The sequence below is a fragment of the Plecotus auritus genome (assembly GCF_963455305.1).
Source record: "Plecotus auritus genome assembly, chromosome: 11".
Classification (NCBI taxonomy): domain Eukaryota; kingdom Metazoa; phylum Chordata; class Mammalia; order Chiroptera; family Vespertilionidae; genus Plecotus; species Plecotus auritus.
In genome coordinates this window covers 49702661-49728059 of record NC_137777.1, presented here as the reverse complement: position 1 = coordinate 49728059, position 25399 = coordinate 49702661, and the positions used below count along the sequence as shown (strand labels likewise).

General features: G+C 38.1%; 1 protein-coding gene across 1 annotated transcript in view; it reads right to left on the bottom strand.

Annotated features, from left to right (window-relative positions):
* The window catches only part of PRKDC (protein kinase, DNA-activated, catalytic subunit), a 236358-nt gene that overhangs the window by 155831 nt on the left and 55128 nt on the right, over positions 1-25399 (bottom strand). Inside the window, exons 26-30 of the mRNA XM_080647098.1 lie at positions 23231-23338; positions 20464-20690; positions 3608-3702; positions 1756-1855; positions 291-424 (exon numbers count right to left, since the gene is read on the bottom strand). Coding sequence (XP_080503224.1) covers positions 291-424; positions 1756-1855; positions 3608-3702; positions 20464-20690; positions 23231-23338 — 664 coding nt within the window. The remainder of the gene's footprint in view (positions 1-290; positions 425-1755; positions 1856-3607; positions 3703-20463; positions 20691-23230; positions 23339-25399) is intronic.

Genomic DNA, 25399 nt, shown 5'->3' with positions numbered 1-25399 from the left:
AGATGCTGGACAATTCTAAATGTACTTCCTCTGTACCATTTGACTAACATCAAAACAGCATTTTTTCTTTCCTTCTCTAAAACTTTGAGAAATGTACACACATAATTTATCATTTGTCATACAATTGATCTGTAATGATTACTAAACATACTTAATGTTATATTTATTAGAAACATATTATTTGTTACTTTCATCTAAATAATGGAAAGAATACATTTTAAATAAGTACACATCTCTAAACTACTGGTAAAGCAAAACCCAACATTTATAGGGCATAAAGATCACCATACCTGGCAATAAAGGAACGAATTTATAAAACAGTTCTATGGATTTGTGTCGACATTCTGTCTGGGGCCTCCCACAATTGGCTAAAAGCCACTGGACCACATCCAATAAGCACAATGATGCCGCAGGTGGAAATCCTCTATATGGAGATAACACCCAATATTTAGCATTTAAATGACCCAAGAGTCTAGGCGTCAAAAACTCAAATTTGCCACACTGATACATGTAGAAACCTCATTAAAAGGCATTCAATTTATTTTTAATGTATTATCATTAGAATACAGTAAAAATGACACATTAAATAGTCCCTAAATGCTGCTTGCCTCCCCTCCCCCACCCCCACCTCCCCAGGGAGAAATTACAAAACATTTCTTAAAAAAACAGCACCAAGTATTTTTATGTTTCCTGTACACTGCACTTGAAAACAAAAGAGCATTTAAGATCTAAAGCAGTGCTCCTCAAATTGTGGTCCCTGGACCAAGCTGCCTCAATATTACCTGTAAATGTGGCAGAAATGCAAATGAGGGCAGGGTCCAGTGACCTGTGTTTTAACTAAACCTCCAACTAATCCTGAAGCGTGCTCAAGCTTGAGAACCCATGGTTTAACGAGATATAAGTTAATGGTAGAATGTGGAAGAATAAATTTTAAAACAGAGGACATATTAGTATCCAGTCTACATGGGCCAATGCTTTTACAGAGCAGCAGCCATCAGCAGACACCAGAGTTCCCTGCACAAGGGCTAATGCATGGCACACCCCATCCTGTCTGAGAATGAGGCCTGTTGGGATGGAAATGAGAGCAAAGACTAGAAACCACTCAATAACCCAGCCTTGGCCGTGAGCAGATTCATCTCATAAGTCTATAATTCCATGTCTGTCAAAATCCTACTATTTCAATATTTCAGTTCTTATATTTCAAATTTACTCCAAAATAGTTCATGCATAGTCTAGGCAAATAATTCCACATCAAATTTGTATTCAAATTAGTGCAGGTAAAATAAATTGTTACAAAACGAATTTTCAAATTATATCCACTGCCCCAACCGAGATCAAATTAATACCTTAAAGCCAAGCAATTTCAAACATAAAGCTTTTTAATGTCTTTGGAAAAATGACTCTTCATACTTCCACACATTCCTTGTTTAGAAAACTAATTCTGGTCTGGCAGGTGTGGCTCAGTGGTTGAGTGTCAACTTATGAACCAGGAGGTCACGGTTTGATTACTGGTTAGGGCATCTGCTTGGGTTGTGGGCTTGATCCCCAGTGTGGGGCATGCAGGAGGCAGCCAATCAAGGATTCTCTCTCATCATTGATGTTTCTCTCTCTCCCTCTCTCTTCCTCGCTGAAATCAATAAAAATGTTTTTAAAAAACTAATTCTGCATATTTCCACACATTCCTCCCAAATCCTCTTTCATTAACTGAGAATTAGTTTTAGATTGGGGGGAAAAAAATGAAGGAATATCACCTACCGTGGGCAACGTCGTTTTTTTGCTTCGTTTAAAGAAACGTGCTTCTTTTCAATGATACGCCTTAGGTGATCAATGGCATCATGACACTGTTGAAGTGTACCTGTTCTCAAGTACAAAGACATATTTCCAAAGAAGATATATGCCGGTTATTAATAAATAAATTAGCATTATAGATTTATTGATGTAGTTTTTAATTAGAGGTAAATTTACAATAGAGTTAGTATCTTTTCACCCCTCAGAATTTAAACTTTAAGTAAATGATTTACATTGTACGTCCAAAACCAAAACCCATATTTAAGAATGCAAGATGATAGCCCTAGTCTGTTTGGCTCAATGGATAGAGTGTCGGCTTGCAGACCAAAGAATCCCGGGTTCGATTCCGATCAAGGGCATTTATCTCAGTTGCAGGATCCTCCCCAGCCAGGGCCCTGGTCAGGGCATGTGCAGGAGGCAACCAATCAATGTGTTTCTCTCACATCAATATTTCTCTCTGTCTTTCCTTCTCTCTCTACTAAATCAATGGAAAAATACCCTCGGGTGAGGATAAAAAAAGAAAAGAAAAAAGAAGAATGCAAGATAGTTATGGAGCACACTCACACATATAGCAATACCACACCTATTTAGAAACTGCCCCACCAGCCCTTCGGCCAAACAAAGCACAGCCTCATGCAATGGATTTGAGATGGAAGAGACTTTGGATGTATTACAAACCCACATACCACACAAGAGCCTGTGCATCTCAATTTAAGGCTTTTATTTAAAGGGCATAATTTGACCTCTCCTTCTTCTTATGTAGGTTAAACTATATTATAGCTTAATAATACAACCACTATAGAAGAACAGAACTAAATAGTAAAATGGTTATTTAGGAAAAGAGCCTTACAGAATTTCTTTTAAGCTGTGACCAAAAAAAAGTTTCCTTTCTGTACTTTTTAAATACGGCAGTATTTTTAAAAGAGTAAAGTTTCACTTGCTGAAAAAAATAACATAAGATATAAAGATAAACAAAGCAACAGTACACTAAATTTTAAGCATTTTTGCCCATAGCAGGCTATCAACATGAAGGATAACAGAGCTCAACCTGTCTAAAAAAAATAAACAGAAACCAAAATCTGGATAGATGAAAGAGAAATTCTGCCACCATGCAGCTATGGGACCTAGATCAGCTGCTTACATTCTCTGGGCACCTGAGCCCTGACTAGTGTGGAAACAAAAGGGGAAATCTCTAACAAGTCTTCCAGCTCAAACATTCCATGATGTTCCTAACCAGTTCTGTCCAGAATTTAACTGTAAAGGCTATCATTTATTATTCTCTTAGCTACTTCAGCCTATTCCTGACTGAACTTTTTTATTACTTAATTACAGTTAAAAGAGCTTTATCACAATCTTATAATGAGACTTATGTTCTACTTTCTAAGTTTTCATTAGTGAGCTCAGGAACACTGACCACATCTCAGTGGTTATCACATCCAGCTTTCTTTACATTGTACAATCAGTATACTTCCACATTTTGTGTCGTCATAGCAACTGGTTGGCTTCATTGAACTCACAATAAAATTGTCCCACCTGCCCTGCAGGATCTCTGACCTATCAAGGGTCAACGTCAGTGGCCACCAGGAGTACATGGTGAGTCTTAGAGAAGGAGGGCATGGCAAACTCTTTTACAAATTGGAATTGAGGCACCGAAGGGGTATATATCCCCTTCACATGTATAACCCTAAATGGAAGACATGAGAAAAGCATACCACCTTGTAACAGAAGCAGCTGAGGCTTAATCCCTGAGTGAAAAAGCTCTTAAGAGTTGTAAGGCAGACAGAATTGGCATGCACAGAGAAGCTAGGATAAGACCTACCTAAGGATTTCTCATCCGTATGTGCTAAGGCCAGACTTTCCATATATGTAACCAAGGATTCAAACACGAACTGTTCTACCAGAGACTCTTCTTCCCTGTAAAATAAAGAATACGATCCTCACATAAGGAAACAATAAAGCAGAAATGACGAGGACAATAAGTAATGTTACTAAACAATACATACATAAATTAAATTTACTCTTAAAAATGGCTCATATGTTTTACAATATAAAACAACCTGTCCTGGCCAGGTAGCTCAGTTGGTTGGAGCATCGTCCCGTTCACCAAAATGTTATGAGTTCGATTCCTGGTCAGGGCACATACCTAGGTTGCGGGTTGGGGCACGTATGGGAGGCAACCGATCAATATTTCTCTCACATTGCTGTTTCTCTCTCTCCATGAGGATTAATGAAACAAAACAAAAACATAGAACAACTTAAAATACTTGTGAAAGAAGAAAACTTCCCAATACTACATAAACCAAAAAAAGGAAGATGTGGCTTTTTCTCTGTACAAGTATCCCTCCTTCCTCTTATATCTGCAGTTGCTCATAGCACATAGCCTTAGAACTGCTTTCTGACCACACTTCCACACACATCATTAAAATTAAATGTACAAAAGAATATCAGGCACCACATTTTATTCTTTTAAAATAAAGACATTTTAAAAGCTTTCAACCTATCCAAAATCAAGTCAACACCAAGAGTTAACTCTAAGCCTTTTAAAAGCATATCAAGTACATGTAAATAATTAATTCCATCAGCAATGTCTGTGGACCACCTACCTATACATAAACTCATGGGTTTACCAAGGACAGAAGCCATATCTCTCACTGAAAAATATGTTCCTTAATAACATCAGACAGGTCTAGGCACTAAGTCTCATAGGAGTTCAGAGAAAACTAAGAATAAAAAGTTCTAGTTGTGGAAAGCAGTGCTGGGTCCCTGCACACCCACTGGGAAGGAGTACTTTCCTGGAACAAAAAACCCCAAGAGTGGTGTTGGGGAATGGGGAGGACTTAAAACAAAAATTGCAAAATAGTATAGGTTTGGTAGAAATATCATCCTGAAATTCTTTTTTAATTTGCATCCCAGGAGAAGGCAGGGTCTCTCAGGTTTCCATGAGGTACACATCTCCCCCAGTGTTAAACACCTAAATGTGACACTGAAAATAAAAGATACTACAAATAAATGAAGGGTTTGGGCAAAGACATGGAGGGCAAGATGAAAAACACAGGAGTCAGCAGGCAAACTGGCAAAACCAGAAGCTTCATTTGGAAGAGCAATTTGTGACAAGACTGCAAAAGTTGGAATTGAAATGTAGAGGCCTTCGAAGGTCATTCTAAGTACAACTGTTTTTATCTTAGCAAAATCAGTTAAAGTAGGTATGCAGAAAAATGACATGACAAAATGATACTGTAAAACTGAGTATCCAAAGGTGCAAAAGAGTTCATTATCATGCAGAAAGGAAACATTAGAATTCGTACAGTAGGTCCTCGGGTTACGTCGGATATCCGTTCCTACGGGGTGGTGTAACGTTATTTTCACCATAAGTCGGAACCCACCTACATAAGCACCTATGTCACTCACATGGAGCACATACACATGGAGCAGTAATGAAGTGAAACAGTAAAAAAATTTAAGAGCCGAAACCGGTTTGGCTCAGTGGATAAAGCGTCGGCCTGTGGACTGAAGGGTCCCGGGTTCGATGCCGGTCAAGGGCATGTAACTTGGTTGCGGGCACATCCCCAGTAGGGGGTGTGCAGGAGGCAGCTGATCGATGTTTCTCTCTCATAGATGTTTCTAGCTCTCTATACCTCTCCCTTCTTCTCTGTAAAATATCAATAAAATATATTTTTAAAAAAATTAAAAAAAATTTAAAAGAAAGATAACAATTCCTGGCCTTTACTTGTGGTAAATAAATAATAAAAAACGTAAAGCACATATGAACATATGTCGAAATGACGGAACTTTTTTTTTTATAAATAAATGGGAAATGGCGACGTAACCACGAAACGACGTACGTCAAGTCCCACGTAACCCAAGGACTGTCTGTATTTATATTATTCAACATGTAAGATATCAAAAAATTGATCTCTCAGGTACCTTTCCTCAAAGAATCACTTAGAATGTGGCCCAACAATCTAGAAAAGGAAACAGAAGGCCAAACAGGGATAAAGGGAACACACAAGAGGAGTGTCAAGGAGGTCCAGACAAGTCAAGCAGGGATCCAAAAAGAGACTTGCTGACAGCCGTTCCCACAGGATACCATGATATGGGTTTTCGACCTGGACAGAACAGCCAGGTGAGCCTAATCCAAATTCTTCTGTTTGGGAATCCAGGCCTACCATGACCATGTACTTGAAAATTTTTCTCCTGCTCGTGCAGAGCCTGGATCAGCTGATAGTGGGATAAATCATCTAATATCCCACAAGAGAATAGTGCTGTGACCTGCTCCTGACAGACAAGGGTAGGACACTGGGAACTGAGAGGTAGAAATTAAAGGGCAGTCCACACCCTTTGACTATATTTCTCCCAGACGTCAGTTGCTGGTTTACTTTGCATCATTTCTGGACAGCTCTGCTTTCCAGGATTAATGATGGACCTTGTCAATGTACTGTATTTTCTTGGAACAGGCTCCTGAAATCTCTCAGAAAAGTGGAAGTCACTTTCCATTCATCACGAAATCTCCTAGGATCCTTCATCTAAAAGTGAAAACACTGCCACATGCTTACACAGTTCTGTCTATGCCTACTGATCTCCAAAACTCAAAAGTACAGCCTTTAAGGTACATATAAAAATAGAACAAAAAAGAAGAGCAAGGGAACAAGTAACATAAAAGGATAGGTTCTAAAATATCGATAATACTCTATTTCTTAACCTAGGTAGTAAGTAAGCAAAAATTTCTTTTATCATTATTATTCTATAAAATTTACAAACTTTCATAGAGGCAAAATTAATATAAAACATTAGTTTCAGGTATACTGCATACTGATTCAATATGTATAAATAAAAAAATTATTGCCACAATAAGTTTATGACACCATACAGTTACAAAATGTTTTCTTCCTGTAATGAGAAATTTTAAGATCTATTCTCTTAGCAATTTTCAAATATGCAATACAAATGTGCTGCAGACTTTCACCAAACCTTTCAAGATATAAAAACCTCAAATAAACAGCAGCTGGCCTCAGCATGCCTTGTATCTCATGATGAGTGGCTGAAGTCTGGTATAATTGGCAACCAGTCTCACTTGCATAGTAACTCCCCTCAGGTGGCCCAACATTGGCATACTAGAGACCCAATGCACAAAGATTCGTGCAAGAATGGGCCTTCCTTTCCCCGGCTGCCGGCACCACCTTTGCTCCAGCCAGAGCTGCCTTTCCGCCTTCCCACGCTGCCCAGAGGCCCAGAGCGGCCGGGGGCAGTGCGGAAAACCTGCGTCATTGCCATGGTAACAATGCAAGCATCCCACCTGGCCCCTAACCGTATGGCGCCAGCATATGCAAATTAACCCACCAGCTTTGTTGGGTTAATTTGCATACTCACTCCTGATTGGCTTGTAGGTGTCGTGAAGGTACGGTCAATTTGCATCTTACTCTTTTATTAGTGTGGATTGGCCAGTATGGGCCTGGGACAAAGCTTCAATTAAGCAGCCACAAGCCTGGCACAAGTGGCAGCTGGCTTCAGCTCACATCAGGTGCCCAGAAAGGGGCCCAAGCAGAGTACCCTCTCAAAAGTACCTCCAAAACTAGCAAGAGCACCAACCAACTGCAGATGATTCTATTGCTTCTACCAAGAGGCCCTAGCCCAGATGAAACAATGAATGACTTTGGCCTGTACTGAAGCACCTTCCAACAGGCTCTCGAATGAATACATGTGGTGGCCAACTTCAGACCACACCAGGACACCACCCAACCAGCTTCAAAAATGACATGCCCAAAAGACAGACTCGCTATCACCAGAGCATATTCCTACTCTGAGGACTCAGCCCCCAAACAACTGCTCATCTGCTGTAGTTGCAACTGGCCCTCAACACCCTGAGGGTCTACCCAACCAACTAATGTGACAATAGTAATCAAGGCTCAACTATAACAGGAGGAAACACGGATTGGCACGGTGGACCCACTGGAGTACCTGGCAGGTGACCAGGGACATTGCACCACTGGGGCCACACAGGACATCTTTTACATATGGCCACTCTGTAAAGACAGACAGATATAGCAAAAATACCAAATAAATAAAACCAAACATAAGGAGTTATCCAAAATAAGGAGACAAAGAAACTGTACCTAATGAAAGAACAGGACAAAACTCCAGAAAAGTAAACAAAATGAAGCATTCAAAATACCGGTTATAAGGATATTCAAAGCATGAAGGGGAAGAATAAATGAACTCAGTGAAAACATCAAAGAAATAGGAAATATAAACATGGAAGTAAAAAAACAAAGTCAGAAAGAAAGAATACAATAACTGCCCTACATATTTCACAGACCTAGGACGAACTTTCCAAAAATTCATCTGGAATAAAAAAAGACCCCGAATAGCTACAGCAATCCTCAGAAAGAAGAACGAAGTAGGTAGGATCTCAATACCAGATATCAAGCTGTATTATAAAGCCACTGTTCTCAAAACTGCCTCTATTGGAAAAGAACAGACATATAGATCAATGGAGTAGAATAGAGAACCCAGAAATCGACCCAAATCACTATGCTCAATTAATATTTGACAAAGGAGGCATGAACATACAATGGAGTCAAGATAGTCTCTTCAATAAATGGTGCTGGGAAAATTGGACAGATACATGCAAAAAAAAAATGAAACTAGATCACCAACTTACACCATACACAAAAATAAACTCAAAATGGATCAAGGACTTAAACATACGATGGGAAACCATAAAAATACTAGAGGAATCCACAGCCAGAAAAATCTCTGACATATGCCAAAGCAATTTCTTCACTGATACTGCTCCTAGGGCAATGGAAACTAAAGGGAAAATAAACAAATGGGACTATATCAAAATAAAAAGCTTTGCACAGCAAAAGAAACCATCAATAAAACAACAAGAAAGCCCACTACATGGGAGAACATATTTGCCAATGATATCAATGATAAGGGTTTAATCTCCAACATTTACAGGAAACTCATGCAGCTTAACAAAAAGACGATAAACAACCCAATCAAAAAATGGGCAACTGATCTAAATAAACACTTTTTGAAAGAAGACAGAAGGAAGACCAAGAGACATATGAAAACCTGCTCAGTCACTAATCATCAGAGAGATGCAAATCAAAACAACAATGCGGTACCATCTCACACCTGTCAGAATGGCTATTATCAACAAGTCAACAAATGACAAGTGCTGGCGAGGATGCGGAGAAAAGGGAACCCTCGTGCACTGCTGGTGGGAATGCAGACTGGTGCAGCCACTGTGGAGAACAGTATGGAGTTTCCTCAAAAAACTAAAAATGGAACTCCCATTTGACCCAGTGATCCCACTTCTAGGAATATATCCCAAGAAACTAGAAACACAAATCAGAAAGGATATAGCACCCCTATGTTCATAGCAGCACAATTCACCATAGCTAAGATTTGGAAACAGCCTAAGTGCCCATCAGCAGATGAGTGGATTAAAAATCTGTGGTACAGCCCTAACCGGTTTGGCTCAGTGGATAGAGCGTTTGCCTGCGGACTCAAGGGTCCCAGATTCGATTCCGGTCAAGGGCATGTACCTTGGTTGCGGGCACATCCCCAGTAGGGAGTGTGCAGGAGGCAGCTGATCGATGTTTCTCTCTATCCCTCTCCCTTTCCGTCTGTAAAAAATCAATAAAATATATTTTTAAAAAAATCTGTGGTACATCTACACAATGGAATACTATGCTGCGGTAAAAAAGGAGTTCTTACCATTTGCAACAACCTGGATGGAGATGGAGAGCATTATGCTAAGTGAAATAAGCCAGGCAGAGAAAGATAAATATCACATGATCTCACTCATTTGTGGAATATAATGAACAACATAAACTGATGAACAAAAATAGACCCAGAGACAGAGAAACATCAATAAGAATGTCAAACCTCAGGGAAGGTAGGGGAGGGTGGAGGTAAGGGGGAGAGATCAACCAAAGGACTTATATGCATGCATATAAGCCTAATCAATGGACACAGACAACAGGGGGTGGGGGCATGCATGGGAGGTGGGGGGTTTTGGGGGAATATGGACACATATGTAATACCTTAATCAATAAAGAAATTTAAAAAAAAAATAACTGCCCTAGCTGGTTTCGCTAAGTTTATAGAGCATCAGCCCACAGACTGAAGGGTCCCAGGTTTGATTCCAGTCAAGGGCACATACCTCAGTTGCATGTTAGATCCCCGGCCCTGGTCAGGGCATATGGGGGAGGCAACCAATATATGTGTGTCTCTCACATCAATGTTTCTCTCTCTCTGTCTCTCCCCCTCCCTTCCATTCTCTCTTTAAAAAAATCAATGGAAAAATATCTTCAGGTGAGAATTAACAACAAAAAAGAATACAATAACTGAAATTAACAATACATTAGAGGGAATAAAAACAGATTAGATAAAGCAGAAGATTAAAAGAAAATATTGGAAAACTTCCAATTGGAACTGCAAAAAAATCCTATATAATAAAAGGCTAATATGCAAATCGACCAAACGGCAGAATGACTGGTCACTATGACACGCACTGACCACCAGGGGTACACACTCAACACAGCAGCTACCCCCTAGTGGTCAGTGCACTTCCACGGGGGGAGCACCACTCAGCCAGAAGCTGGGCTCACGGCTGGCGAGTGCAGCAGCAGTGGTGGCAGCCTCTCCTGCCTCTGCGGCAGCGCTAAGGATGTCTGACTGACCACTTAGGCCCACTCCCCAAGGGCTCCCCCACTGCGAGAGGGCACAGGCCGGGCTGAGGGACCCCCTCCCCCACCGAGTGCACGAATCTCGTGCACCGGGCCTCTAGTGAATAATAAAAAAATGAAGACTAGTTTAAGGAACCTCTGGAACAAGAAGCACATCAACATTCATATCATGGGATACCAGATGGAGAAGAGAAAGAGCGAGGAATTAAAAACCTATTTCAAGAAATGACTGAAAACTTCTCTAACCTAGTGAAGGAAATAGACACATAGGTCCAGGAGGTGCAGAGAACCCAAAAAGGCCCACTCTAAGACACATCATAATTAAAATGCCAAAGTTAAAGAAAAAGAGAGATTCTTAAAAGTAGCAAGAGCAGTTAATTACCTATAAGAGATCTCCCATAAGGGTGTGATCTGATTTATTAAAGGAAGAAGAGATTGACACAAGAATATTTAAAATTATGAAAGTCAAGGACCTACAACCAAGACTGCTCTACCCTCCAAAGCTATCATTTAAATAGTATTTTCAGAAAAAACAAAAACAAAAAACAAACTAAAGAAATTTACCACCCTAAACCAGTGATAAAGGGACTTTTTAAAGAAGAAAAGATAAAAAATATGAACAAAACATATAGAAAAAAAATATTTTCACTACTAAAGGCAAACAGTGGATCGACCAACTATAAAGCTAATAATAAAAGGCAAAAGTAGGGGGGGGGGAGTAGAAAGACCATGTGTAATTACAACAATAAACTAAGAAATACACACAAACACACAAAAGAAAATAAAACAGAGTGAAGAAATATAAACACTGAGGTGTTGAGTAAAAACTATAGCAATTTTAGAATGTGTTCTAACTTAAGTGACCATCAACTTAAAATAGAGTGCTATAAACATGCATGAAGTACATGGTAACCACAAACCAAAAATCTGTTAGAGATACACAGATAAATAGAAAGGAATTCAAACATAATATGACAGAAACTCGTCAACACATAAAAAAAGAGAACAAGAGAATAAGAAAGTAATAAAGACCCTGAGTCGGTTCAGCTCAATGGATAGAGCATTGGACTGCAGACCAAAGGGTCCAGGTTTGATTCCAGTCTACGGCAAGTACCTTGGTTGCAGGCTCCTCCCCTGCCAGGGCCCTGTGTAGGGAGCGGTTATAGGGTTAAGCCTCGGACTGACCTGCTGGCAAAGCCACAAACAAGTCCCAGCTTGGAGGGCACAGCCCTCTTAGCATAATTAAGCTTGATCTTGTGACCCTCCCTAGATCTGTCCTGGGTAGCTAATGGGCTGTGGGAAGCGCAGCAAGTGCTGCCAAAACAAGTGAAACTCACAAGAACATTGTAAATTACCTTGTTTACCTCTGACTATAAAATAAAGCAACAGCTTGCAGTCTGGATCTGTTCTGTGGTCTCAGCCAGGCACAGAAGATCCAGACCCAGCTTATTCTCTTTGTCTTTTTCTTCATCCTTCCCCGGTCCTCCCTCAGGCTCACCAAACCCTTGGCTGTGTTGCCTCCTGGTCTAGGCGTGTGCAGGAGGCAACCAATCATTGTGTTTCTCTCACACATTGTTTCTCTCTGTCTTCGCCTATCTCTTCCCCTCTCTCTGAAAATCAATGCAAAAATATCCATGGCTGAGGATTAAAATAAATAAATAAATGAAATAAAAATAAATAAGTCAATTTAAAAAAAAGAAAGGAACAAAGATAAACTACAAAAAATAATCAGAAAACAATAAATGGCAATAACTACACACTTGTCTGTAATTACTTTAAATTCAAATGGAATAAATGCACCAATCAAAATATATAGGGCAGCTAAATGGATTAAAAAAATAAGACCTGTACATATGCTGCCTACAAGAGACTCACTTCAACACGAAGACACATACGGACTGAAAGTAAAAGGATGGAAAAAGGTATTTCATACAAATAGAAACAAAAGCTGGGGAGCAATACTTGTATCAAGACAAAACAGCCCTAACCGGTTTGGCTCAGTGGATAGAGCGTCGGCCTGCGGACTGAAGGGTCCCAGGTTCGATTCCGATCAAGGGCATCGAACTGGGTTGCGGGCACATACCCAGTACGGGGCGTGCAGGAGGCAACTGATCGATGTCTCTCTCTATCCTTCTCTCTTCCTCTCTGTAAAAAAATCAATAAAATATTTTTTTTTTTTTAAAAAGACAAAACAGACTTTAAAACAAGAGACAAAGGACCTTACATAATGATGAGAAAGGGATCAATCCAGCAAGAGGATATGCCTCTTGTAAACATCTGTGAGCCAACCTAAAGAGCACCTAAATAATAAAGTAAATATTAACGGACATAAGGGAGAGGCCAATGGTAATACAATAATGGTAGGGGACTTTAACAACCCACTGACATCAATGGATAGATCATCCAGACAGAAAATCAACAAGGAAAAAGTGGCCTTAAATGATACATTATGTCAGATAGACTTAATTGATATTTTTGGAGCATTTCACCCTGAAACAGCAGATTATACATTCTTTTCAAGGGAACATGGAACATTTTCTATGTTAGACCACATGTGAGGCCATAAAACAAGTCTTAGTAAATTTAAGAAGAATTAAATCATATTGAGCAACTTCTCCGATCACAATGGTATGAAACAAAAAATCAATTACAAAAAGAAAATGAAAAACACAAACATGTGGAGTCTAAATAGCATACTACTGAAAAATGAGTGGGTTAACAATGAGATCAAGGAGGAAATCAAAAGATCCCTTGAGACCAATATAAAGAAAATACATTGACCCAAAATCTGTGGAACAGAGCCAAAACAGTTCTACTATGGAAATTCATAGCATTCAGACCTACCTCAAGAAACAAGAAAAATGTCAAATGAACAATTTAAGCTGACACATATAAGAACTAGAAAAAGAATAACTTAAAAAGCCAAAGGTGAATAAGAGAAAGAAAATAATAAAGATCAGAGCAGAAATAAATGAAATAGTCTTAAAAAGTAGAAAAGATTAATGAAACCAAGAGATGCTTCTTTGAAAAGATAACAGTGATCCCACTTCTAGAGCTATATCCTAAGAAACCCAAAACACAAATCAGAAAGAATATAGCAGCATTATTTACAATAGCTAAGACCGGAAAACAGCCCAAGTGCCCATCAGTAGATGCCTGGATAAAAAAGCTGTGATACATTTACACCATGAAATACTATGCAGCAGTAAAAAAAAGAAGGAACTATTGCCCTTTGAGACAGCATGGAAGGACCTGGAATGTATTATGGTAAGCAAAATAAGCCAGTCAGAGAAAGACAAGTATCACATGATCTCACTTATATGCGGAATCTAATGAACAAAATAAAATGATGGACAGTCAAATCTCAGAGGAAAGGCATGGGTGGATGGGTAGGTGGGGAGAGATTAACCAAAGAACTTGTATGCATATATCCATAACCCAAGGACACAGACCTGCGGTGAAGACCTTGGGCGAGGGACAGGCTAAAAGGGGTCAATGGGAAAAAAGGGGGACATGTGCAATACTTTCAACAATAAAGATAAAAGTAAAATACATTAAGAATTCAATTCCCTTTAAAAAAAAAAAAAGAAGAAGAAGAAGAAGAAGAAGAAGAAGAAGAAAAGATAAACAAAATTGATAATCCTGTAGCCAGACTCATCAAGAAAAAAAGGAGGCCAAAAAAATAAAATCAGAAAAGAAAGTGAAGTAACAACCAACACCACAGAAATACTAAGAACTATAAGAAAACACTACCAATAATTACATGCCAACAAATGGGGCAACCTGGAAGAAACCAATAAATTCCTAGAAACATACAACTGACCAAGACTAACTCAGACATTAATAGAAAAACTGAACTCTCCAAAAATTCATCTGGAATAAAAAGACCCCGAATAGCCACAGCAATCCTGAGAAAGAAGAACAAAGTAGGTGGGATCTCAATACCAGATTTCAAGCTGTATTACAAAGCCACTGTTCTCAAAACTGCCTGATACTGGCACAAGAACAGACATATAGACCAATGGAATAGAATAGAGAACCCAGAAATCGACCCAAATCACTATGCTCAATTAATATTTGACAAAGGAGGCATGAACATACAATGGAGTCAAGACAGTCTCTTCAATAAATGGTGCTGGGAAAATTGGACAGATACATGCAAAAAAATGAAACTAGACCACCAACTTACACCATACACAAAAATAAACTCAAAATGGACCAAGGACTTAAACATATGACAGGAAACCATAAAAATACTAGAGGAATCCACAGCCAGAAAAATCTCTGACATATGCCAAAGCAATTTCTTCACTGATACTGCTCCTAGGGCAATGGAAGCTAAAGCGAAAATAAAGAAATGGGACTATATCAAAATAAAAAGCTTTGCACAGCAAAAGAAACCATCAATAAAACAACAAGAAAGCCCACTACATGGGAGAACATATTTGCCAATGATATCAACGATAAGGGTTTAATCTCCAACATTTACAGGAAACTCATGCAGCTTAACAAAAAGACAATAAACAACCAAATCAAAAAATGGGCAACTGATCTAAATAAACACTTTTTGAAAGAAGACAGAAGGAAGACCAAGAGACATATGAAAACCTGCTCAGTCACTAATCATCAGAGAGATGCAAATCAAAACAACAATGCGGTACCATCTCACACCTGTCAGAATGGCTATTATCAACAAGTCAACAAATGACAAGTGCTGGCGAGGATGCGGAGAAAAGGGAACCCTCGTGCACTGCTGGTGGGAATGCAGACTGGTGCAGCCACTGTGGAGAACAGTATGGTGTTTCCTCAAAAAACTAAAAATGGAACTCCCATTTGACCCAGTGATCCCACTTCTAGGAATATATCCCAAGAAACTAGAAACACAAATCAGAAAGGATATAGCACCCCTATGTTCATAGCAGCACAATTCACCATAGCTAAGATTTGGAAACAGCCTAAGTGCCCATCAGCAGATGAGTGGATTAAATCAGTGGAATACTACACTGTGGTAAAAAAGGAGTTCTTACCATTTGCAACAACCTGGATGGAAATGGAGAGCATTATGCTAAATGAAATAAATAAGCCAGGCAGAGAAAGATAAATACCATATGATCTCACTCATTTGTGGAATATAATGAACAATATAAACTGATGAACAAAAATAGACCCAGAGCCGAAACCAGTTTGGCTCAGTGGATAGAGCATTGGCCTGCGGACTGAAGGGTCCGGGGTTCGATTCCAGTCAAGGGCATGTACCTTGGTTGCGGGCACATCCCCAGTGGGAGGTGTGCAGGAGGCAGCTGATCGATGTTTCTCTCTCATTGATGTTTCTAGCTCTCTATCCCTCTCCCTTCCTCTCTGTAAAATATCAATAAAATATATTTTTTTAAAAAAATAAAAAAATAAAAAAAAATAGACCCAGAGACAGAGAAACATCAATCAGAATGTCAAACCTCAGAGGGAAGGTAGGGGAAGGTGGGGGTAAGGGGGAGAGATCAACCAAAGGACTTATATGCATGCATATAAGCTTAATCAATGGACACAGACAACAGGGGGGTGGGGGCATGAATGGGAGGTGGGGGATAATGGGGGAATAAGGACACATATGTAATACCTTAATCAATAAAGAAATTTTAAAAAAGAAAACTAAATTAAAATAAAAGTATTTACAAAAAAAAAAAAAAAACGAAAAACTGAACAGAATGATAATCTACACTAATAAAAGAGTAAGATGCAAATCGACCGTACCTTTGTGACGCTCACCAGCCAATCAGGAGTGGGTATGCAAATTAACCCGACAAAGATGGGAGGTTAATTTGCATACACAGGCGCTGAGTGGCCAGGGGCGGGGCAGGACGCTTGCGTCGTCACCATGGCAACGACGCAGGTGTTCCACACCGCCCCAGCTGCTCCAGGCCTCTGGGCAGCATGGGAAGGCAGAAAGGCAGCTCCGGCCAGAGTGAAGGCGGTGCCTGCAGCCAGGGGAAGGAAGGCCCATTCTTGCACGAATCTTCATGCATCGGGCCTCTAGGTACTAATAAAATTCAATTTTGAATGGGTATTTGAAAAACTCCCAACAAACAAAAGTCCTGGACTTGATGGTTTTATCAGTGAATTTTACCAAACATTCAAAGAAGAAATACCTGTCCTTCTTGAAGTATTCCCAAAATTAAAGAAGATAGAAGGCTCCAAATTTCATTTTACAAGGCCAGCATTATTAGCCTGATACCAAAAACAAAGACATTACAGGCCATATTTCTAATGAACATAGATGCAAAAATGGTTGATAAAATATTAGCAAACACAATTCAGCAATGCATTAAAAATATCATTTACCAATGTCAAGTGGGATTTGTTCCTGGGATGTAAGTTTAGTTCACTATCAACAAAAACAATTAACATGATTCACCACATAAACAAAATAAAAATCATATGATCATATCACTAGATGCAGGAAAAGCATTTGACAAAATCCAACACCCATTTATGACAAAAACTCTTAGCAAAGTGGGGATAGAGAAAGCATACCTCAGTGTAATAAAGGCCACACTGTATGACAAACTCACAGCTAACATCACACTCAGTGGTGAAAAGATGAAAGCTTTTTCTTTACATCAGGAACAAGACAAGAATAACCACATTCACCACTTTAATTTAACATAATATTGAAAGTCCCAGATAGAACAATCACAGAGCAAAAAGAAATAAAAGACAATTGAATTGGAAAGGAAGAAGCCAAACTTTCAGTATTTGCAGATGACATGATCCTATATAGAAAACCCTAAAGAGTCTACCAAAAAATATATATATATTAGAACTAATGAATGAAATCAGTAAAGTAGCAGGAAATAAATTTAATATTCAGAAATCAGTTGCATTTTTATACACCAACTAGAGGCCCAGCACGCGATTGAAATCACGCGAGGAGGTGCCCTGCCTCCCACCATGCGAGGAGGCACCCCGTCGGGGGCCAGGACCCACACCTGACCCACATAGCGCCGCCCGCCATGTTGTGTCCGCTGGGGTGGGCGCAGGCACTCCTGTGTGTTGTGTCTCCGCTCCGGCCCGCCCCCGGCCCAGCCTCTCCGTGTGTTGTGTCTCCACTCTGGCCCGCCCCCAGCCCCAGCCTCCCCATGACTGCTGGGGCTGGGGGCGGCACACAGTCCCCTCCCGCCCATCTGCGCGGCAGCTCCTCCTGAGCAATCGTGATGCAGCCTCCTCCTGAGCAGTTGTGATGCCTGGCTAATTAGCATATTCCCTGTTTATATATATAGATTATGAACTATCAGAGATAATAAAAAGACAATCCAATTTCAACAAAAAGAGTAAAATACCTAAGAATAAATATAACCAAAGAGGTAAAAGATCTATAGTCAAAAAAATTTAGGACATTGAAGGAAAAAAACAGATACAAATAAATGGAATATCATGGTACATACTGTGTTTATGGATAGGAATTAACATCACTAAATTTTCCATATTATCCAAAGCAATCTACAGATTTAAAGCAGTCCCTATCAAAATACCAATGGTTACTTTCCACAGAAATAGAATAAATAATACTATAGTTTATTAGCAACCACAAAAGACACCAAACAGAGAAAGCAATATTGAGAAAGAACAAAGTTGGAGGTATCACAGTACCTGATACCAAACTATACTACAAGGCATAGTAATCAAAGCAACATGGTACTGGCATAATAATAGACACAGAGAATAATGGAACAGAATAGAGAGCGCAGAAATAAATCCATGCCTATATGGTCAACTAATCCATGACAATGGGGTAAAGACAATTTCTTTAATGAATGGTGTTGAGAAAACTAGACAAATACATGCAAAAAAATGAAACTACACCACTTCCTTATACCATATACAAAAATAAACTAAAAATGAATTAAATGTAAAGATCCAAAACCCTAACTCCTAGGAGAAAACAGACGGTAAACTCTTTTGCATCCCTCTTAGGAATAGCTTTCTGGATATGTCTAACCAGACGAGAGAAACAAAAGAAAAACTAAACAAATTGGACAATGTCAAAATAAAAATTTTTGCACAGCAAAGGAAACCATCAACAAGGGAGAAGCAGCAGTGGCCAGGCAGCCCAGGTTAGAAAGCTTTGTGGAGTGTGGACATTTTCACAATATTAATTTTTCTAATCCATGACCATGGAGTATCTTTCCACTCATTTTTGTCTTCTTCAATATCTTTTATTAATGTCTTATAGTTTTCAATGTATAGGTCTTTCACCTTTGTTAAATTTATTCCTAGGCATTTTATTCTTTTTGCTGCAACTGTAAATGAGATTTTTTTCTTAATTTTTCTTCCTGATAGTTTGTTATTAATGTATAAGCAATACAACTAATTATTGCATACTTTTTATCCTGCAACTTTATTAAATTTGGTTAATAGGTACAACAGTTTTTTGGTGGAGTCATTAGGATTTTCTATACATAGCATAGTATGTCATCTGCAAATAGTGACAGCTTTACATATATGTTGCAAACATTCTTCTGTACCTATATGTTACAATTTTAAAAGATTTAAAAAATAATGAAGTGGGTGTTTTGAACTCTACTCATTTTATACAAGATAGATTTCTATCAATCTATCCATCCATTATCTATCTACTTAATCACCTATTTATTTTGTTTTATAATATCTCTATCCCAACTGCCACTGAGAAAAGCTATGCTGACCAAATGAGGTCAGGTTCCTCATTATACAATTACTTAGTAATCATGTACCACTACTTAAAAACACTAATTTCAAGTATAAATTTTACATTTACCTCTGTAACTAATTATTCTCTCTCTTTCTTAAATGCAAACTTTTAAATTAAATTCATTGTAGTGACACTGGTTAATTCCACTATGTAAGTTTCAAGTGTATAATTCTATAATACATCATCTGTACATTGCATTGATTTTGTATCCTTCAATATTACTGTATTTACTTACTGTTTCTACTAGGTTTTTGTGTGTGTGTGTGTGTGTGTGTGTGTGTGTGTGTGTGTAGTTTTTTGGCCTTCAAGGTTTTCTATTTTACTTCATTCCCAATTTGGATTCCAGTTTTTGTCTCTCTTGCCTGACTGATCTAGCTAGAACTTCCAGAACTATGTTGAATAACAGTGGTGAGAGTGCGCATCCTTTTCTATTCCTGATATTGGAGAAAAAGCTTTCCGTTTTTTTGCCACTGAGTACAATATTAGCTGAGGGCTTATCCTACATGGCACATAATACTTTTAATAAATAATGCTAAGTGAATGAACAAACAATCACTTTAGGTCAAGGACTAATTATCTTTTCTTAGACTTTTCCAAGAGCACTTTCATTGGCTGTCAGTCTTGTACCACTCAGATTCACACTCCATATAGCTATTGGCAGGTACATTTTAGGAGGAAATCTAACCGTGATGTTCCATGTTCCCACTACTCCAGGGACTCACCAGAGGTGACCTATGTTTCTTAACTGGACACACAAAGGCTCCTGGCTGGCCTCACAACACTCTCTTCTAAGCTTCAAACTCCACAATCAATACATATATAAAATATCTTTCTCTCCTTGTATACCATCCTATTTCATATCTGAATTGCTCTAGCTGATCTCCATTCATCCTTTAAGTCACATTTCAAGTATAAATGTGAGGGGAAGCCTCCCCTAACCTACTCAAGCTGGGTTAGACACTTGTCTTCTGATGCTCCAAAAGACCCTGCAGTGCCGTCTGTTGCATTTATAAGACTGCTGTAGTATTATGTGTGTATGCATTTCTCAGCAGTTCCTGAGTTTCTTGACTACAAACTGCATTTTAATTCAGTTTTTTAATCCCTAGAAACTAGAACAGCACCCAGCACACACTTATTAAATACTTGATATATGAATACATAGACACATAATCATTAAGTCACTTTTCCAAATCACTACAGATAATTTAAAGAACTTGTTTTACACTCTCCCCAGTCATGTGATTTACTAACCTGAATTCCCTGTAGATATTATTAAAAGCAAGTGATGCTCCTAGCCTCTTGAAAGCATTGGGGTGAAGTGCAAAGCTGTACAGTCGCTTGAAAAGTGATTTGGTGTTTACTGAACTTTTCTCCTGCTGCTGTGGTGTTGTCTGTTTAATGGACCATCTGAGGAATTCTCGAATACACCGACCACAAAAGTCTCTCAAAGTACTGTCAATGGGGTCCACAATTCCATCCTAAAACAAAGCGTAAAATGACAATTGAATACCCTGTCTTCCTCTGAGCATAATCAGTGTATGTTATAAAAATTAATTTACAGCACTATTCAAGAAAAAAAACACAGCAATAATACCAATCTGTCTAGAATCTAGACTCTAATAAATTCCAACTGACATAATAACAATACTTTCTTTAAACAAATCCAGAAACTGAAAAATCCTTTAAAAAAAGGAATGCTTTAACCAGTAACAACAAAGCAGTCTTTCCCTGAAGAAACACAATGGCCACATGCTAGGAATTTTTGTTGCTGACCTGACCCTATAACAGAATCAGAGATGCTTAAGTATTGAGGTTAAAAAGAATAAGACCCTTGCAAGTTCCAAAGAAATTGTACTGCTACATAAACAAAAATCACATGGAGATGTGGTTCTAGAAATATAACTTTCTGTAAGAGTAGTCTCCATAAAGGCACAATCTCTAAATATCTGAAAAAACGGCTAAGGAAATTTGAATGTTTTTGTCTCCCTCTAGGCATTATTTCCTCTCAAATCTATATAAAAAAAGTTTAACTTGAAAAAGTACACTGAACACTGAAATAAGGGAGTACTTCTGCCTAACATCCCTAGTTTTTTGCTATTTGTGAAATCTTTGATTACAGTGTTAATGAGAATTCAAGACGGTAGTAATCTCTGGAAATGGAAGAGGTTATTAACCACTTCTCAGAGCAGAGGTATATAGTGTTTGTGTTCACATAAGGAAATTAGCAATTCTTATTAGAAGACTGACAGATGCCCTTTCACTTGAGTGCTGTACTACCAACTTCACATTTCCTCCTTTACCTTTTCTTTCAACTCTCTTTTACGTTTTCATACTGACCCGAATGCTTTCTGAAGCTCTTATTTAAGCTGATTTCAAGGTTCAAAAGGGGAAAAGAAATAGCTAAGATAAAAACTTCAGAATAAAAACATTAGAATAAGTTGATCTGAATGCAAACAAGCCAGAAACTTAATTTAATTTAATGTGCTTACATGAAGTTCAATATAGACAAAGCTAATCTATGATGATGAAAGTCAGAGTGGTAATCTCTAGGTTGAAATAGTCTATATTGAACTTCATGTAAATGGAATAATTCTGTACCTACTCTTTTGTGTCTGGCTTCCTTTAATCAACTTAATGTTTTTGAAACTACTCCAGGTATTACATGTGTCACTAGTTCATTTTTTTAATATTGCAGTACAATATGAATATAACACAGTTTATGTATCCATTACCCTGTTATTTTCAGTTCTGGGCTTATTATAAATAAAGCTGCATTAAACTTTGAAAAATAATTTAATGTATTTATTATAAGCAGGATTCACTGGTACACAGTGCAGAGAAATGAAGCGTAGATATAATTATGTCACCATGCAAATAAGAACGTTCAGTAACTCTCCACTCCCCACAACATGGCATCTATCCAATTAAGGGTCACTCTGAGAGTGAAAGGAGTGCTCTTAATAGTTACATACACAACAGGCATACCCAGGACTGTCCTGGGAAAACCAGAATGTATGGTCAACCTACCTACAATGTTCTGCTATTCTGAACCAACACACCTTCTTAGCCCCACCTTCTCAGCACAATGCTCCGATGCAAGCAAAACTCAAAACAGAGCTAATTCTTCACAAACACACCAAGCATCTAAAGCCTTTATCTCCTTTGTCTGGATGCCCTTGTCAAATCCCCTATTTCCTCTGGCTTATTTCAAACACAAGCAACACAGATTCAAATCGGAATCAATTTGCAAAAGACGCAATGATAGGACTTTGTTTGGACAAACTTGCTATATGTTTAATTGGGACTTTTGATTCCAAAGTCAGTATATGGCAAAACAAAAATTATAGGTAAATAACAGGTAAAATCAAATCAAATAACATTCAATGGGTCAAATGTAAAGTTATTTGTACAAGTTCAGAAAATTATAATAAAACAAGTGTCAAAAGAACACTAAGGCTTTACTGACCTCATTTTCTCTGCTGTTAGTGAACCTGTGACCAAATCTTAATGATTCTACCTCTAAGGCGTTATGTAAATGCTAAGCTATTGTTCTAGGGCCCTTTAGTTGTTGAATCTGAATGCAGGAGAAAACTGGGTAAGTTAAAAATAATCCTTAGTTATTGCACTAGAGATACTTTTAAAAATAGGTACTGCTAAAAGGGTTCTGATAAAAGAACAATTTTATTCACGCCTTCCACACTCAACCCCCCACCACAGCCTTAATATAGATCAAGTTTGTCAAATTTATGACCATTCTCCCCAAAACTAGAAAACTAATTAAGATGTGAATATTTGCTTGTAGATATTTAAAAGTATCACTTAAACAAATAAATATGGCATCCTGATTATTAAAATGGCATGCCACCAATTCTCTAAAACAAAAGAAAAAAGACAGTATGATCTAGCTAAATGCTATATTTTGATATCTTGACAGGTGATGTTTCTTAAAGTACTAAATACACATCAAATATAAGTAGAAAAATAGGAACAGCAGAAAAAAAAGTCAACCCTTACTCACCAATATCGTTTCTAGTAAGGCAACAGTATCCTGGCTTTCAAATTTCTTATTGTTAGTGAACCAGTGAATCAGTTGCATAACTAGTGGCTCATACAGTTGTCTTGTCACCTGAAGAGAAAATACCAAGAGAGTTTATTTTCTTCATGTTGAAGTAACTTTATATTGGAAAAGAGTCTATTTAAATGGCAGAGGCAAAATTAAGTGATAATATTGTCATGGTTTTGTTAGTTTCCTTTTCTAGTTAAATTCTATAATGAACAAGTTCTTCCTAATATACACATTAAAACTCATTGTTCTTCTAATCAAGAGGGCAATTTAGGATAAATATTATTGGTTTTATAGTATTCATCTTTATTAACTTGATACTGAATGTGCACTTGAGGTATTGTGGATCAGATACATTATCATTATTCAACTAACAAGTAAATAATGACAAAGAGAAAGCCGGACTTAAAGCTTGTATCACTGGAGAAGACAGCTGCCTCTCCATTGCTGCCAAATGAAAGAAAAATCTCGACTCCTTGCAGATGTTAAGGATCCTGAGTTCTCACTCTAACTTCCAGAATGTAAATAAAGTCTCTCCAGGGGCCAGACAGCCCTGTGGGTCTCTGGCTTTTACAGTCCAGGGTGTCTTCCAGGCCTGGGTCCCTCCCTCTAAAAGGAAATACCCAGGGAAACAGTGCCCACCTTTCTGAAACCTTGGGAGCTTAACCGAGTGGCCTCGGTGTGACCATGTGATCATCTTGGAGAGGTAAGAGAAGTTTTATTATCCTTTTGGATCAGAGCACTTACCTAGACAAATGGTAACAAACCAATCCTCATTACATGAAGAGTAAAATGTTTGTAGCAAAGTGAAGGGAAGCATTCCCTATCTTTGTACCTTACACATTTCTGTGCCTCACCAGGCTAGGGCGCCTACTGGAGCACTGACAAATCCAGGAGAGTTTTATTTCCCAACTGACACCGAGTTCAAGAATGAAGCACATTGGTATGAACACCACTCAAAAACCCTGTAAAAACCATCCATGCCTTGGGGTGCAGAAAAAAACAATGCAGAGACCTCTTGCACCTGGATATTTTTCTATAAAATAAATCTTTCCTTTGAAGCAATTTTTAGGATTAATCAAAATAAAGGTCATAAGTTTGAACTGGTCTTAAAGCATCACTTTCTTCTTCAAAAGAATTACACTGTTTTATCCTTAGTATATAAGGTATATATGTATGTCTACACACAGAAAACACATGCATGCACACATATACACACACACCACTTATAGAAATTATAGAAAATATAGAAAACCATCCACCTACAATCCTATCTCCGTAAGACAACCACTGTTAACATTTAAAATTGCTGTTAACTTTCAAAATATTTTATTTACACACATTTAAATATATGTGTATACATGTATATACACATACATGTGTAAAAAATACTTTTTATAAGCACTTTTCCTCTTAATTTTGAATATTTTCCATATAAATACTAAGCTATGTCAATATGTTTATTAGCTGCCCAGTACCTCACATATGGATATACATGATCCAGTTACCCAAATCCCGTTATTAGAATTGCAGGTATATCTGATGTGTGACTAACAGGAAATCACAATGCCAAGTCCTAACACACCGCTCTGAGTACGTCGGTAGTGATGAAACTGCTGGACTGGGGCTGCGGGTCACCAGGCCTTTCGCCCTGCCTGCAAAGAGCCTGTGCGAACCCACACTCTCAGCAGACAGAAGTTGCAGGGCCCTTTCCCCACATGCTGGCAATACCACCATTGCCAACTTTTAAAGTATCTGCAAACAATAACATTTTAATTTGAACTTCCTTTTCTTTACTAAAAACGTTAATATCTGTAAATAGTTCACTGGCCACAGATATTTCTTTGTTTGAGTTGTCTATTTTTGTTCTTTATCCATTTGCCCATTTTTAGATCTTACATCTTCAGTAGAATGTAGCAAAAAAATTCCTACATTTTATTTATATATATATATATATATATATATATATATATATATATATATACACACACACACACACACACACACACATACATATATGTTAAAATTGTGGTTTTTGTGCCATTCAGTAGTTTTAAACATTTGTAAAGTCAAGTTATCACTACATTAGCACATTTCTTCTGTCTTCAATATCTTGTAGGAAAA